Source organism: Ursus arctos, unplaced genomic scaffold (assembly GCF_023065955.2).
Source record: "Ursus arctos isolate Adak ecotype North America unplaced genomic scaffold, UrsArc2.0 scaffold_7, whole genome shotgun sequence".
Taxonomy (NCBI): Eukaryota; Metazoa; Chordata; class Mammalia; order Carnivora; family Ursidae; genus Ursus; species Ursus arctos.
Genome location: NW_026623089.1, coordinates 9288753 through 9304492, shown reverse-complemented (window position 1 = coordinate 9304492; position 15740 = coordinate 9288753). Strand labels below are relative to the sequence as shown.

The 15740-nt window shown below is 54.9% G+C and overlaps 1 protein-coding gene across 28 annotated transcripts in view; it reads left to right on the top strand.

The window, feature by feature from the left end:
- The window catches only part of TACC2 (transforming acidic coiled-coil containing protein 2), a 200287-nt gene that overhangs the window by 111556 nt on the left and 72991 nt on the right, over positions 1-15740 (top strand). For 17 of the 28 annotated variants that reach the window (XM_057308275.1, XM_057308271.1, XM_057308274.1 and 14 more), the window contains one exon: positions 1404-1538. The exons of the other annotated variants lie outside the window; for them this stretch is intronic. In XM_057308275.1, the coding sequence (XP_057164258.1) occupies positions 1404-1538 (135 nt within the window). The remainder of the gene's footprint in view (positions 1-1403; positions 1539-15740) is intronic. 28 annotated transcript variants of the gene reach the window in all.

Genomic DNA, 15740 nt, shown 5'->3' with positions numbered 1-15740 from the left:
CCCGGTGGCTGAGCTGCTGCTGTTTCTGTGGCTGTTGATTCATGATGCCCATGCTGAGGCTTGGTGTGGAGGCTGAGGAGTTGCCGGCCTGGCGAGGCTGGGGGGCTGCGAGCCCAGGAGGCAGGGCGGGCAGCTCGCGGTGTGGGCACTGGGGGAGGCCCGCGTGGCGGGAGCGGAGCAGGTGAGGGCCAGGGCGGCGGAACTGGGGGTGAGGCGAGGCTGGGCCCTGCAGTCCCTTCTAAGCAGCGACAGGGATTTGGGGCAAGAGTGTGACTTCTTCCAGTGTGTTGAGTGTGGGGTGCCCATGGCAGCTGCCCTGCGGGCCGGGAAGCCGACCACGTAGGTGGTGTTGGAGGAGGTGGACATTAGCAGAACATTATTGACACTGACACCCAAGTGTCCTGCGTTTCCGCAGCCTGGGGGCTCCCGGCAGGTGCTTCCTCCCAGAGGGAAGAAATGAGTCCTCTGCAGAGGCTGGGAAACCTGCGACCCTGGCTTCGACCTCAGGCCTGGTTTCAGCTCTTGGTGCTGAGTCACGTAATACCATATGGGCCGCCTTCGGCCCTGCCAGCTCCCCTGTGGGCTGCAGTGTGGACAGCTGGAGAGAGGCTGGGAGGGCCAACCCACCCTGAAGACTGTTCCCAGGCTTCCGCCTGTGGACGGCATTGATAGCCTTGCTTTTTGCCAAAGGAGAAAATCAAACCTGTTTTGAGCTCTTTGCTTGAGAGCGTGTCTGTGGTTGGCTGTCCTTCCTACCCAAGTCCCCCTTCCCACGGGGCCTCCCAGCAAGCCAGCCATTTCCCTGGATGTCCAGCAGGGGGCACTCACCCACTGAATGTGGGACCTCGCTCTCCCGTAGATCTCTGTGCAACCCCTGCCTCCCCACCTAAGGGGTCCCCCCCTGTCCCTGATGCAGCCTCCTTGGTTACCGTCAGCCTTGTGGCTGTGGCTTTTCCCAGCCTCGGATTTGGGGGGTGTATCCTGGGGAGTTTGCAAAGCTGTGCTATGGTTTTCAATTCAGAGTTCATTGCTTATAAAAAAGTATTAGAAATGGTCATACAAAAGTCTGCTCCCCAAAATCAAAGAAGACAATTTACAGAGTGTCCTGAGCAACCACTCTGCCTCCATCAAAGAGAGGCCAAGTTCTGCTGGAGCCTAACACAGGAGGCATTCATGCCTGGCTGGGGGGGGGGGGGCGGGGGGGGGCTGCATTGGAGGGTGCCTTCTCTGTGTCAAAGCAAAGGCCCCAGGGAACAGGGCGGGGATGGCGGGAAGCAGCATGCTGGGTCTCTAAATAGCCCATTCCACGTGTCTGGGTGGATTGGGTGGGGTGAGGGGGCCTGATGAATGTGCCATTAATGAGCCGAGTTCCCCTGGGAATAATTCTCCCTTTGTGTCCCCAGCACCTTCCCAGCTGCCACCCGTGCCGCTCTCGTTCCCCGAGCCTCTGAACATGTGTCTTTGCTTCCTGCCCCAGCTGGTGATGGAGTAGAAGCTTCTGTTCTCTCCCACCAGGGTCTGCCCAAGGACTTAAGCAGGTATTGTGTAAAGCTTTCCTCCATGGTTGCTGCCCCTGGAGAGGAGGGGCCTGGGGGGCACAGACGTGAGCTGCGCTGGGGACGACACCAGCAAGGTGTTGACAGTTTGGATCAGTGATGCCCCGAGTGGTCATTTGTGGCTGGTTTGACGTTTACCCTTGCGGGCAAGTGTCCACATAGCAGTGGGATACCCTGAGTGAGCAAACGGATTATCAGGGATCTCCGGAGACACAGAACCAGTAGGATGTATATATACATATAGACCGAGAAATTTATGTTAAGGACTTGGCTCACGTGACTACGGAGACGGCAGGTCTAATGTGTGCAGGGGCGGCCGGCAGGCTGGAGACCCAGGCAAGGTCTGAAGCCGCCGCTGCTGTCTGAAGGCTGCCTGCTGGCAGAATCCCTCTTCCTTGGGGGACCATGGTCCCCACTTGTTCCTTCATTTATTTCTATTAAGATGGACTCGTGGTTATCTATTTTATACTTTGGGTCATAAGATAATACTACTTTATTTTTTTTACTTTTTAATTTTTTGCCCACCTCGTCTTAGCTTTGGCCATTGGACTACTGGCTCCTAGGGCTTTACTTTGAGAGGGTCCAGAAGGCCCGAGGCCCGATAGAGATACAATCAGATTCTCATTTTTAAAGGCTCTCTCTCGAGCTGCGTGGCAGGGCAGGACTGATTTCAGGACTGACCAGCCCCCCCTCCGCCCCCGCCGTCCTGAGGCTCCAGGTCCCACCCAGTGGGCCAGGACAGGACTGGGTGTGGCTGTGGGTCTGCGGCCTGACCCCGCCCTCTGTTGCACCTGCAGGCTGCCGCCAGGTTCGCTCGCTCTCCGGCTGCTTTAGCTGCGGGGCTGTGGCCTAGGTCCACCGAGCCAGAGAAAACTTGTCTCTTCCCCTCTGGTGGGTCCCTGGAGGTTTTCAAATTAATTTCAAAAACGCACCAGTGGAAATTTCATTCTGCTGAAATGGAAGTTGTTGTTGCTCGAGCCTGGGCCAGAGTCTGAGGTCCTTACTGGTCTCACGGGCTGGAGGTGCATCCTGCATCCGTTCCCATTTCCGGCTGGGCTTCTCTTGTCGGAGCCGGGAGCGCCTTCTGTGTGTTTTCACCACACACAGGCGTGGCCCGGCCCCCCCACCTCTGCGGTTTTGCCTTCCCCTGTTTGGGCTTGGAAGGGAGTGGCAGGGCAGCAAGACCTGGGGCACATCTTATTACGGAACCGACAGATGTTCTGTTCTTGCAGGCATGCTGGGTGACTTCCTGCTGCCTCCTTCTGCCTCTAATGGCTGCTGTGGAAACGATGACACAACCCCACATTTCCAGTGCAAATGGCTTTTCTCCGGGAGTTTTCACACCCCTCCCCTTCCCCCATCCCCGCTGGTAATCATTAGGATATAAGCCTTTGGGAGAACAGATGTGACTTTGAGAGAGGCCATGGGGAGGAGAGAGAGCTTCATGTCCAACCCTGCCTAAAGCAAAGAGCTTGTCCTGGGAGGGACACTGTCCGTTGCGGTGGCCAGGCTTCTGGCCTTCTCTTCGCCTCCAGCCCTGCCCTTCCACAGCCTCCATGCCCAGCAGACACCCTGGCCTATGAAGGTGGTCTGGAAAACATCAGGCAGCGATGCATTGAGCTCAAGGAGGCTGAAGCCAGGCAGGGAGTCATGATAAAGAATTCTCTAGTGATGCGGGTCGAAAGCCCTCACTCCTGCCAAGGCTGCCACAGATGACCATGTGTTTTTGGACCCTCTGGAGGCTTGTGGCAAAGAGCCTGGTGTGTTGGCACATGGGCCAGGTGGGTGTGAACCTGAGCAAACAATGTCCCTGTCCAGAGCTGACCTGCCAGTCGGCCTGCTGGGGACCACTGTCTTGAAGGGATGGGTAACTTGGAGGCCTGGCCAAGGGCTTCCTGGATAGACCTGGAGGAAATGAGATGGGAGAAGGAGCTTCTTGCCAGAAGGAAGTGGTTCCACGCTGGAGGAGGCCCAGGGCGCAACACCCCCGAACCGTAGCCCGGGGTGGGGGCAGGCAGGTGGCCTTTGCTCACCAGGGCTTCTGGTGAGATATCCCCCAGACCCTGACCGCATTGGGCAGCTCTAAATTGCTCCCATCTCTCTCTCCACACTTGTCCCGGACTGGAGAGATTTTCCTGGCAGAAGAGGCAGTGCACGTCTCCCCGGCCCCACCCTGGCTGGTACCCTCTTCCCCCCAGGTTAGAGACGTGACCCCCTTGAAAAATGCTGCACGTTCTTGCACTCAGAGCTGCTGCGTCTGCCAGCTCGCAGCTCCCTGGTTAATTTTGTAGGTGGGGTCAGGACCCTCCTCTGTTTTCAAGATGCCGATGCTGTCTGCCAGCAAGGTACTGTGCTGAGCAGACTCGAGTCTAATCTGGCTTGTTCCTTAGTCATATGAGCCACATGTCATTACATGCATTCCCGTGCCTGAAAGACCACTTCTTAGAGGGCAGCCTGGGCCCAGATGTGCTGTAGAGTGTCACCCACCTGGCGGGACAGGCATAGGCCACGTGACCTGGGGCTTCTGGCTGCTGGTTGGTCTCGTGAATGGGAGCCGGTGTTTGGGCAGCTGGGCGGGTGCGTCCGGAGGCTCCACGTCGCTGGCTGGTACTTCACCAGTGCAGTCAGTAGAGGGTGGCCACCTCGGTCTGGGCAGAGCAGGTGTGGAGAGGCGGGACCAAGGCCCCTAGCCATGACCTTCCTTTCCCTTCTTCTGGGAAGGAGAGCGGGCAGCCGGGTGGGGCTTCTCTGGAGCACACTGGGAGAAACTGCAGATCTTCAGCTTGGTGACCCCAGCTGGACTGGAGTCCCAGCACCCCTCGAGCAGCCTGGAAGGGAGTCCGACCTGACATGGGGAGCTGATGGCACAGGGGAGCTGTGAGAGCCAGGGAGGGTGTGGCTGGGGGTGCCCAGCTTAGCTTCCGGAGGGTGGAAGGTTTCAGGGCAGCAGGAGGTCTGGGAGCTCCCCCTCCAATCCTGGTAATGCCCTTGGCCCCATATTATGTTGGCTGCCATGTTATAACTCAGATTTTTGCACTTTAAGTGGCTGATTTGCTTCCAGGCCCAGTGTATGCCTTGGAGCCCCCAGACCCGGCTGGAGGTAGGAAGAGAGGGATTGCCAGCAGCAGGCCTGGTCGTGGATCGCCCAAGGGGAAGTGGAAAAATAGACCCACAGACCAAGACAAGGCCCCAGGGAGGGAGGGTGGGAGAAGGGCTTCTCACCAGAACATGCCTGCCTCAGGGCCCCTCCCTGCCTTTTTGGCAAGTTCTGCTGCCTTTTCCGCAAATTAGCTTCTCTTATACTCAGGCTCATGATGAAGATGAAGTCACAGGCCTGATGTGACAGCTGCAGGAAGGTGACAGGTGCTCTGAGCCTAAGTGGATCATGTAGTGTGGTCTTCTGCTCTGTTTCCATCTATACGTCTGCCCATTTGTCCATCCGCCCGCTCAGCACACACGTCCTGGGTTGATTCTGTGCCAAATCCCATGTGTGAGGTGGTGCAGGGGGAGGAACGTCAAACTGGAGAGACTTGCTTCTGGCCCACTTAGGAGCTGTGTGACCTTAGACAAGTTACTTGACCTCTCTGAGCTTTAGTTTACCAAAATCTTTAGAATGAGGCTAGTAGTCCCCATGTCCGGGAGGTAACTGTGAGGAGTAGAAGAGGTACGTGAAGAATGTAGCCCAGCGCTTGGCAGACAGGAGGCATTTCATCAATGTCGGCTCTCCACTGACATCCAGCGGTGCTGCGAGCGCTGGGGGAAAGGAGCCGGAGACAGACACAGCAATAATACAGCGTGGAAAGTCTCCCACAGAGTTGAGAACAGAAGAGCCAGAAGAGAGCCTACTCTGCCTGGAGCAGTCGGGGAGGCTCCGGGGGTGAAGAAGGCAGAGGTCCTTCGGAGGGGGAGGCACAGGAGCCACGGCTTGGTGGGAGGTGGAGAGGCCCAGCAGATTTCGGCAGCAGGTCAGGACAGGCCCGGACCCATTGGGGCGGGGGGAACGTGGGTGGTCGGGGGCAGAGCGGTGAGGTTAGCGGCAGAGAGTGGCAAGTGGGGCAGGTGGCAGTCCGATTTGGAGGGGCCTGCGGCCAGGGTCCCCGGAGTTCACTGGGCCCCACAATGTGCAAGGAGGATCGTCTCCCCTTTAAAGCAGGGGAGAATCAGGACTCAGTTGAGTTGTGCGGAAAATCTCCGGTGGCCAAGGGGAGGATGGGTGGTGAGGAGAGGCCGGCAGTCACCGGGCCACTGGAGTTTGTCACCGTGGTCCAGGTGGGAGGTGATGGTGGCCCAAATGTGGGTGGTGGATGTGGGGATGGGGAGGATCTGACTCTGTCTTCATGGCTTGCATTCCTCCCTTCCTTCCTTCACTCGTGAATGTCTGTTGAGCTTCTGCTCTGTGCCGGCCTCTGAGGATGGTGCTGGGGTACAGTAGTGACCCCCACAGAGGGGGGCCACACTCTTATGAGGGGACTCTGCAAGGGCGGGGATTCCTGGGCTGTGCTGTGATTCTGGGGTGGGAGGGCTCCCAGGACAAGTCCCCCAGGACCCTGGGCTTGGCAGCAGCCTTTCCTCCCCGTGCCGTGCTGCCTAAAGCTGGGGCTCAGGAGGGGAGGGGTGTAATCCCCCATGGGGTTCCACCCAGCATGCAGTCCCAGCCCTTTATCTCCTGGCTAAAAGGCAAAGGACGGCTCTTCGAGGATGACTTGCCCACTTTGTGCCCCCAATAAGTACCCCTGCTCCTGACTTTAAAAATCCATCTCATTGAGCATCATTGCCTAGTGCCTTTGCAAACCATATGGTCGTGCGGCCTTTCTCAAGTTTAGACAATGGGGCTCCCCTCCCTCCCCATTTTTATTGGCCCCATTTTAAAGGCAGGCAAACCGAGGCCCAGTGAGGTGAGGACCTTGCCTGAGGTCGCAAGCTCCTAGAGCAAAGCTGTGGTGGGAACCATTTGGGTTGAGGGTCTCAGCAGACTCCTCCTCCAGGAAGTCGGCCTGGGGAATGAGGAGCTCCGGACTTGGTGTCCCGGGGCTGCTGTGAGAGTCAGCGGGGCAGGGACACTGAGTTCTCCCCAGGACAGAGTGACTTCTTGCTTCTCCACGAAATGGCCACAGCTGCATCACAGCTAACGTGTACTGAGCGCTTGCTGGACGCCGGGCACGGCTGTACGGAGCGCTGCTCACCTGTTACTTCGTTTAAACCTCGCAATATCCATGTTGGTGGGAAGGTCCTATTTATTTTTATTGCACAAATGAGAACGCTGAGGGCCAGAGGGGCTTGGTAACTTCTTTGGGTCAGTTTAAGGATTGAGGTAAATGCGCGATTTCCCTTATTATCCATTAATCTTTCTGAATTAGGTGAATGAGGAAGAGAGTTTAATTCAAACCTCATTCCTGGGCACCCAGCCATCCCCTCCCCCCGCCCCCAAATCCCACAGACAGAAAGCAAGACTTGTCAGGGAAGCTGGAGGGCATGGCTCTGGGCCTCGCATGTGACAGCGGGGGAAGACCTTGGATTGCTTCAGGGATTCTCCTTAAGCTCTGGCCTCAGTTGGAAAGAATTTTAGTTTTGGCCTCTCTCCTGTGTGTCCCTAATTACAGGTCTGTCCGCCCCCCCCACACCCGAGGGATGTCCATCCAGCCCTTTGTCCACATAGCGGTCAAGAGCCTCCCATGTGCCAGGCTCTGGGCTAAGCATTGGGCATTCCATGGGGCAGATGGGGGGTGCAGTCTGAGCCCCCCAGGAGCCCACCTTGCCCAGACTTGTTCCTTAAGGGGATACTGGTTGCTGGGGGGCTGCTACCCTAGGATGAAGGGGTCAGAGCGGGCCCTTCTGGAGAGAGATCTTGACCTCCCAGAAACAAAGGAGCCCCCCCCCCCCCCGCCATGTTGGGGATCTGAGGCACGTTCCCAGGCTGGGCCATCACAAAGCAGGAGCCCTTCTTTTTCTGGATTCATAACTTAACGAGATGCAAAACCATGTAAATGTGCCATGCACTTACTCTGCGTCAAAATGGAATCAGTGATCAGCCTCTGAAAGCTGCTAGGAAAGCTGGCGGTGCCTCTCCCACGTTTCCTTCAAGTCAGCGGGATGAGGCGGGAATTGGGTCAGTCTGTTGTCACGGCAAGATTGTCTCCATGTGGACAAATCAATTCCTAAAAATCTGAGTATTTAGGAAGAGTAATCCCTTATCTTCAGACACAGTTACAGGCTAATTGCTTCCAGCAATGACTAGACAGCCCCCTGGGATGCTTATAAAAAGGGAAATATTTTTAGGGCTTGGTAATGCACACACGAACACACGCACATCTGTGCACGTATGCACATCTGTGCACACACGCATGGGTGTACCCACACGCACACCCACACGCACACACACACACACGCACGCTCGTTCACTCTCTCCACAGACGTTATGCTAATGCCATCAGTAGGTGCTCATGGATGCTATTTCTGGCCCAGCCGTTCTGGATTTCTGTTCTATCCTGGAGCCTTGAGTCAACAGCTCTGGTCCTCAGCTTCTGGCTTTCAGTGTGCCGCCCACAATTAGGGCAGCCCCACGTCAGGCTCTGTGTCCCTGCTGTTCAGGCATGGAAAGTGATGCCCCCAGACCAGCTGGCCATCTGCCTCGTGAGGGGGCTGCTGCCCGGGTAGGGACTTCGTGAGGACCCGCTGTCCGTTTACAGTGAGGCAAGGAGCACGACAGCCAGAGCTTCTGAATGTGCTCGTTCGCATTTTCTTCACTGGAAGCACTGTCACTCTGAACGGCGTCTTTGGAGCCACGGGGAGGAACCCTCTCCCCTGTTTGCGGTGGGACCTGAAGTTCTCTACCTGTTTCTCCCATCTGGCTTCGGAAACCAGCCCTGCTCCTGATTCTGGCAGCGGGGAGATCCCATCTCTGTCTACACCTGGATGTTTTCGTAAAAGATCTCTTTTTCCTGGTACCAAGTAGCCTCTGGAACCAGTCAGCTTAAGCTCTAGAGGAACTCGGTGGATTAACACATCAGCATTCACTCTAAGTACAGTATGTCAGCTCTCTTAACACGCACTGAACAGTGCTTATGGAATTTTCTGTTCTTGGAAATATTTCTCCAAGAAGAAAGGGGGATGACACTGGTTATGTTCTTGGTCTGAAAGACCGGCGTCTGGTGCGGGCGCGTTACTTGTTTCTCTCTTCCCCGGTTTGAGGGAAGCTTGACTTTAAGTTTCGAGCTTGAATGTTGGAGGTCAGAGTTTTATTTAGCCAATGTCCACCTTGGGCCACCCAGTTTTTGCCTATGACCTTAAACCTAGCTTATGAAAGTCGTTGGAGGAACAGGTCTGGAAAAAGACAATTATTACCTGAGATAGACCACTCAAAAATGAATCCGCTTAATAAGTCAAAGTTTTATGGTAATAGCACGGAAAGGGTTTAACTGCGCGACTTTACCTTGAAAAAAGAAATGAAGAGTTTTGAAAACGGTGAGTTTTATATTTAACAACATGTAGGCTTTCAGGATAACCATATGCTAATTATTTATTTATTTATTTATTTATTTATTTTTAAAGATTTTATTTATTTAATAGAGAGAGAGACAGCCAGCGAGAGAGGGAACACAGCAGGGGGAGTGGGAGAGGAAGAAGCAGGCTCCCAGCAGAGGAGCCCCATGTGGGGCTCGATCCCAGAACGCCGGGATCACGCCCTGAGCCGAAGGCAGACGCTTAACGACTGAGCCACCCAGGCGCCCCCATATGCTAATATTTAGAACGAACAAAGAGGGGCACCTGGGTGGCACAGTGGTTAAGCGTCTGCCTTCGGCTCAGGGCGTGATCCCGGTGTTATGGGATCGAGCCCCACATCAGGCTCCTCCGCTATGAGCCTGCTTCTTCCTCTCCCACTCCCCCTGCTTGTGTTCCCTCTCTCGCTGGCTGTCTCTATCTCTGTCCAATAAATAAATAAAATCTTTAAAAAAAAAAAAAAAGAACGAACAAAGAAGTCTGGCTCAATTTTTCTGCCCGATTGTCAGGGTTGTGTATCCCTCACCTCCCATCTGAGTCCCTTCACCATAAATCCACAGGGACCTCAACAGTTTTCTGCAGGGCTCCTCTCAGCTCCTTGATCTTGACGTTCCGTCCTCGAAACTGCCTTCTTCTAACTCCTCCCGAGCTTCTCCTCTTCAGTGGCTCACAGATGGCCATCTGTCACGATTTCTGGAGAGTCCCATTCCCTGACTTCACGGTGTCCTGCGTGTTCTGCCAGGTTTTAGCTCCCTTTGCAGTCGGAGGCATTGTGTATTTGCCCTGACAGTCGTCGAGAGACAACTGGCGGCGACTTTGGAAGCCAAGAAGGGCTTCCTTCCCTATTTGAGGGGAGGACCGAGTCTCTAAGTGGCTTCTTCGTTGCCGGACACCCCCCTCAGGCTGACCTTTGCTTCCTCTTCTATAACTTTGATGCTGTGGCACCATGGATGCTTGGAGACGCTCTCGGAGGGATGGGGCAGCTCGAAATATATCCTCTGGGAAGTTGTTCGCTTTCTGGTGTTCCTTGTTGCCGGAGGGAGCCGGGTAGCTGCTGCTCCGCTCACTGAGCAGCCCCGTGGCGTTGAGTGTGGAAGGGTTGTTGTCCACCATAGTCACCGTCTCTTGGCAGAGGACCCACGGGACAGAGTATGTCGAGAACGTCAGTCACAAGACACCTGCTCATCCGTGGAGTGGCCTTTTTTGTCCCCCCAAACCTGCTGGGTTTTATGAATTATGTAACTGATCGTGATTGTTTCCCTTTTTGCTTTGGCTGTTGGGAAGCTTAGGACCAGAGTTGCAGCTTATTCCAACAAGGACTTTGATAAGTACTTCTGGAATAACCTTACCCCCTCTGGCTTTTACACACCTTTTCTAGCTGAATTTCTTTCCTTTCTAGCTGAATTGCAAGCTTAAATCTTTTCTAAATTTGGATAGATTTTCTAAAAAGTGATCTCAGGAGTTCTCCCACTATCTCTGTCTCAAACAAGCGGAATGAATTTGGTAAAGACGGAAGAATTTTGTGTCACTGACTCCTCTTCCATGATGAGACTTTGTGGCACTCAAGTTGTGTAGACCTGGTGTTTTCTGCACTTGTGGGCTTCAAAGATTAACATTGTAACCTGTATCTGTAATTTTGAAATAAAAGCCAGTCTCATCTCTCTTTACCAATTTCTTTTCTAGCGCATTTTGGGATGCCTCTCTGGGTGTGACAGTAAAACCCTCAACCTTCATTTTCGATCATGACAGAATTGAAAGAATTTACCCCATGAAGGGTAGTCTTTAGAGCTGCCTTTGCTTGGAAGGAACTCTGGAAGGTCTCATGTGTAGATATGGTGAAGGTGGCAAGGAAAACATATAGTAGATCAGCCCTTTCCAAGAAGAAAGGGGAAGAACTTTCTGGAAGAGATGGGATTTTACCTGACCTTGTGCTTCAGCCCAAGAATACCACTCAGGCTCCTCAGGGCGAGCATTTGAGGTTGAATGTTGGAGTCTAGAAGATCAATAGATAACTTGTGGCCCCAGAAATGAAAGAACCCATCAATCTCCCCTTTCTCTGTTCATCAGACAATTGAAGACCTTTGCCAGGACCTCTTCCCACGCCCTCTAAGTGTGACCCGCATGTATTTATGGAGCCCTGGCTGTGTGCAGGGCATGCTGCAGGGCTGGGGAGCGGAGTGCAGGTGCAGACACATGGATAAAGTGGGATGAATGGGATGAGGAAGTCCCAAGGCTCTGACCTGCCAGTGGTGGAGAGAAGTCTGAGGGCCAGCCGGGACTGACCCTCCCAGGTGCTGGCCCGGAGCTGGGGCTGATACCCAGGAGGCATTGAGAGAGCTGGGGAGGGTAGGGAGGGGCGCCTCTTCAGCAGTGAGGTCACAGGGAGGACCCTGGCCCCGCTCAAGGACAGGGTGGAGCGAGTCACAGTATCAAGGCCAGAATACGGAATTGGGACTTCTTCCCGAAGGCCGTGGTCAGCTTTTGGAGCAAGGTTGTATGACATAAAAGCTGTGTCTCCAAAGCCCAGGGAAGAGGATCCCAGATCTGTAAAACCTGGTGGGGAAAGTGCCAGCAGTGTGCTGTTTCTGCCCACCCCTGGTCCTGTTCACTGGCCGGTCCTGCTGGTCTCAGGTCACGTTCACATGTGGATGCGGAACTTGGGCCACACGGGAGGTCTGAGGTGGAAGAGCTTCCACCAGCTGGAACCTCCGGGGGAGGGCAGTGAGCACAGAGTCGTGCGACATGGGGGGACCTTCGGGGGCCTCACATGGAGGAGCAAGTTGCCAGCAGGCCGTGGTGGTCCTACCAGAGCGGGAGCCTGGCTAAAGCTGGGCTCCCTGAAGAGAAGGCCCGCGTGCTTTTGTGCGGCGTCCCCGCAGCCCCCACCACGGGGTAGTGGACGGTGGGGAAGGCCAGCGACTTGAAGAAACAGGACCTGGGCCGTTCTCCATCTGTGTTTACATTCTTCGTGCTCTCCAGATGGATTTTTTCTGTGATCTGACCTACTTTTCTTTAGTGTGTGTGCTTGGGCTAATTAGCAGTGCAGGGGTCCATCGGTCCTGTTTGGAGAGCGTGGCTGCTATGGCAACTGGAGACTCTCCGAGGCCGCAGGCAAAGATAGAGCCGCGCAAGTTGTTTTTCTCGGGGTATCAGAGGTGCTTCAAATGGCTCGCCCTTCTGGACTGTGGCTCGGTCCCTTGGACCTTACTGGGATTTAAGGGTCTCTATCACATAATTTATCTCTCAATTACAGACGTTTGGCAGGTTTGCTGATCTTTCTGGTATGTGTCAGTAACTTGAGGAGAGGCTCATCTTATGCAACCTGTATAGGCCAGGTACAAGGCAAGCGCACTGATATGTGTTGAATCGCTAGTTGTTTTAGAAATGACGGGTGCACCCCTTTATTTATGCAGATTTCTACGGTGTCTGGGAGCCATCACTAGGAGGGTTGGTCCTGTTGTCTAAGTGGACTTAGCCTGCCATCAGGGTCCCAGAATATGGGTGCAATGGTCCAGAGGCCCCAAGAGGGGCTGTCTGAGTTCAGGATCTCATTGCAGCCACGGTTAGAAGCTCCAGGGATCGCTGGTTTGCTCTGGAGGGGAAAGGCTCTGCTTGGGGCGGCCAGGGTAAAGTCTGGAGAATGCGCTGGGAGTGAAGAGATGGTAAGGAAGGGCAGAACCAGCCGGGCCACGTGAAGGCAGTCCCTCCCGGAAGAAAGGTCCAGACTCAGCAGAGGGGAGCCAAGGGCATGGCGTCCGTAGCCTCAGCCCCAGGTAACGGCCAGGCTGGGTGCTCAGTGTGGGTGTGCGAGTACCTGCGGGAGCCGGTGCTTGGAGCGCTAACTGCTTGTATTTTAGAATTTCCAGATAGAACCTGGATACACTGTACACACCCAAGATTTAACCTTTGTGGAATGATCTGGGGTGGGACGGGGTGAGGCAGGGAGGAGGGGGAGGCAGTGGACAGGCAGGAGTGGGGCGGAGGGGGTGGTATTTATGTCATGAGCAGTTCTGTGGATGACCATATCCCAGGGCTGGGTCCACAGAGCATCGACGTGGGGTCCGATGGCCCCGGACTGTTGTTCGAGTTTCCTGGGTCTGGCTTTTTGCTTTTTCTTAGCTGTTCTTCTTGGGTCCCATCCACGTATCTTCAGCAGCTTGTCTTGGTCGGCTTGGGCTGCTGTGGCAAAAACAGCCTGGTCTGGGAGGCGCAAGTTCTGCTCCCAGTTCTGGAGGCTGCAAGGGTGACCCCGCGTGGCCGGGTTCTCCGCCAGAGCCGTCTTCCCGGCCTACCTGGAGCCCACAGCGAGCCCTAGGCCTTCCAGAATAGCGCTCCCTCTCCACACCCCGTTTTTCCGTTTTACATTTTCTGTTGGCTGAATGACTAGATGACCAGATTCGTTTCACTTACGTGTAAACTGAGCATCAGGAGGTCATCGCGAGGGCGTGAGAAGCTCTTCTGTGAGCCCGCTGCGCAGACTCGTCATGCGTGGCTTTGTGTGGCATCACGGGTCCCCACATTGCATTTGTCTCTCCCCTGGTTCCTGGGGGTGTTTTTGGCATCACAGAGTTGGTGGCAGCCTGTGAAGTGTCAGTGCGTCATGACATTAGAGTCATTGGGACTCGAAATGGCACTCAGGCGAAAATGCTTCTCAGGAAGAAGGAAAGAAAATTAGCACTGTTCAGCACCCGTTAGAGTCCCGCTCCTGGGACCCTATGTATACGTTTGTATTATTTGATTTAATTTCCCAATACCCTGCAAAGTAGATGCTTTCTCTCTTTTGCCAGCTGGGGAAGCAGAGGCTCTGGATGGTTACACGGTTGGCTCTAGGCCACCCCACAAATGAGGGAGAAGTCAGGATTTGAATTCCGGTCTCATTTCAAAACCCTCCCCTGTTTTTGCAGCAAACCCCTACCCGCGGGGGGCAAGCACAGTTGGATGGTTTTGTGCTTTCGTGTGTCTCAAATGAAAAGGCAGATGGGTTCTGATTGTGGCTGTTCACCGTCGTAGTGTCAAGTTGGGCTCAAGGCCATACTCTCCGTACCCAGGGAAGGGGTCACTTTCCTCAAAAAACTAATTCTAGGTTAGGGCTTATGGAATTTTCAGCTCCGCGTGATAAGGTTGGTGGGACTCCCAACTGCCCCAGGAGATCTGCTACCTAAGGGGAAACCAAGCCTCAGGGCACTGGAGGAGGAACACAGGACATGTGGACAGATCAGCAGGATTGGTGCCCCCAGATGACACCCTGTCCTGACAGTGAGTGACAGCTGTCCAGGAGGTGCTTCCCAGAGCAGGCCTCCTCAGGCCACCCTGACAGTGACCCTCCCTGCAAGACTGACATAGTCATTAGCCATCTTCATGGAAATGCAAAAGTAAACCTTCTCAGGGTTTCCTGGAAATTTCGTGTTGTTGTGTCCTGGGAAACAGTTTCAATTTTCTGGCTTTTGGTTTGACACTAATCTTAAACAGGCACAGAGGAAAGGCAGCCCACCATGGAGTCTAGAACCATCCTGACATTATGAGCCGCGACCTCAAAAGGTCCTGTCCAAACATCCTTGCCACAGTTTCAGAAAATGCTCAGGGCATTGGAGGAAATTTTTAAATGCTTTGTGCAGTTCTGTTTTCATTTTATTTTTCTTTTGGCCCCAGTTTAGATGCATTTTAAGCTCACTGTGCGGGGTGGGGGTGGGGGTGAAGTGTAGAAGGGTTTTCAACTTACGCTTAGGGGCTCACTTCAGTTGCCGGTCCGTTTGGAGCTCAGAACACAGTTGCACCGAGAGTAGAGCAGAGGCAAATGGTCAGGCTCCCAGGTGTGCCCCGAACCTCTGAACCTGTGAGACGTGAAACCCTGCTCTAGTAGCTTTTGGTGAGAAGGCGCAGGAGCCCCAGCCTTGATCTTTCCTGAGGTAGCTGGAGCCAGGTGGGGGGCCTGGCTAGGTGGGCATTGTCCTAGCCAGGCTGTGGGGGTGGGTGCTGGGGGCACTGTGATGGGGTGTGTTTAGAATCACAGGGGTGGGCCATTGGGCTGCAGGTCACAGCAAGCTGCCTTTTCCCTGGACACCTGGTGGTTTAGGGGCCTGGCCTGGGCTCAGCTTGCCTGGCCTCTGGTTAGGATGAGCACTTGCTCAGGGCTTCTCCATGGAGAATTCACCTGGTGGCCAAAGGTGGCGTTGCCGACCCCTTAGCAGGCCCTGTGCTTCTTTCTCTCGGCCTTGCCCACCACCCCCATTGTGTGAGCAGATTGGAGGCCGAGCCTGGGCTCGCTGTGAGCAGGGAGCCAGGCCCTGGAATTCCCCTGGTGCAGAAGCCTCATCAGGTTCCAGGCCTGAAAACCACCGCTCCCCCCCCCACTCAAGGAGGGAGAAGCGGGCAGTGGGAAACTGCACACATCTCCTGCATTTCCCACTGCAGTCTGTTTACCTGCCCTCTCCCCCTCCACACACACACACACACACACACACACACACACACACACACTCCACCTCGGTGCGGGAAAGTCCATTCCCTTCCTCCTGGAGGGATGAGCCAGCCGGGGTGAGATTACCCCCACCTCTCTCTGCGGTCAGCCTGGCCCAGACCACCACACCCCTCCCTCCTGGGGGGCCATGGGCTCCCCAGCCCACAGTGTATTTGCATTTCAAAGCCACACAATGCGGGCGGTCGGGGCGAGGCTGGGGGAGGCTGGGG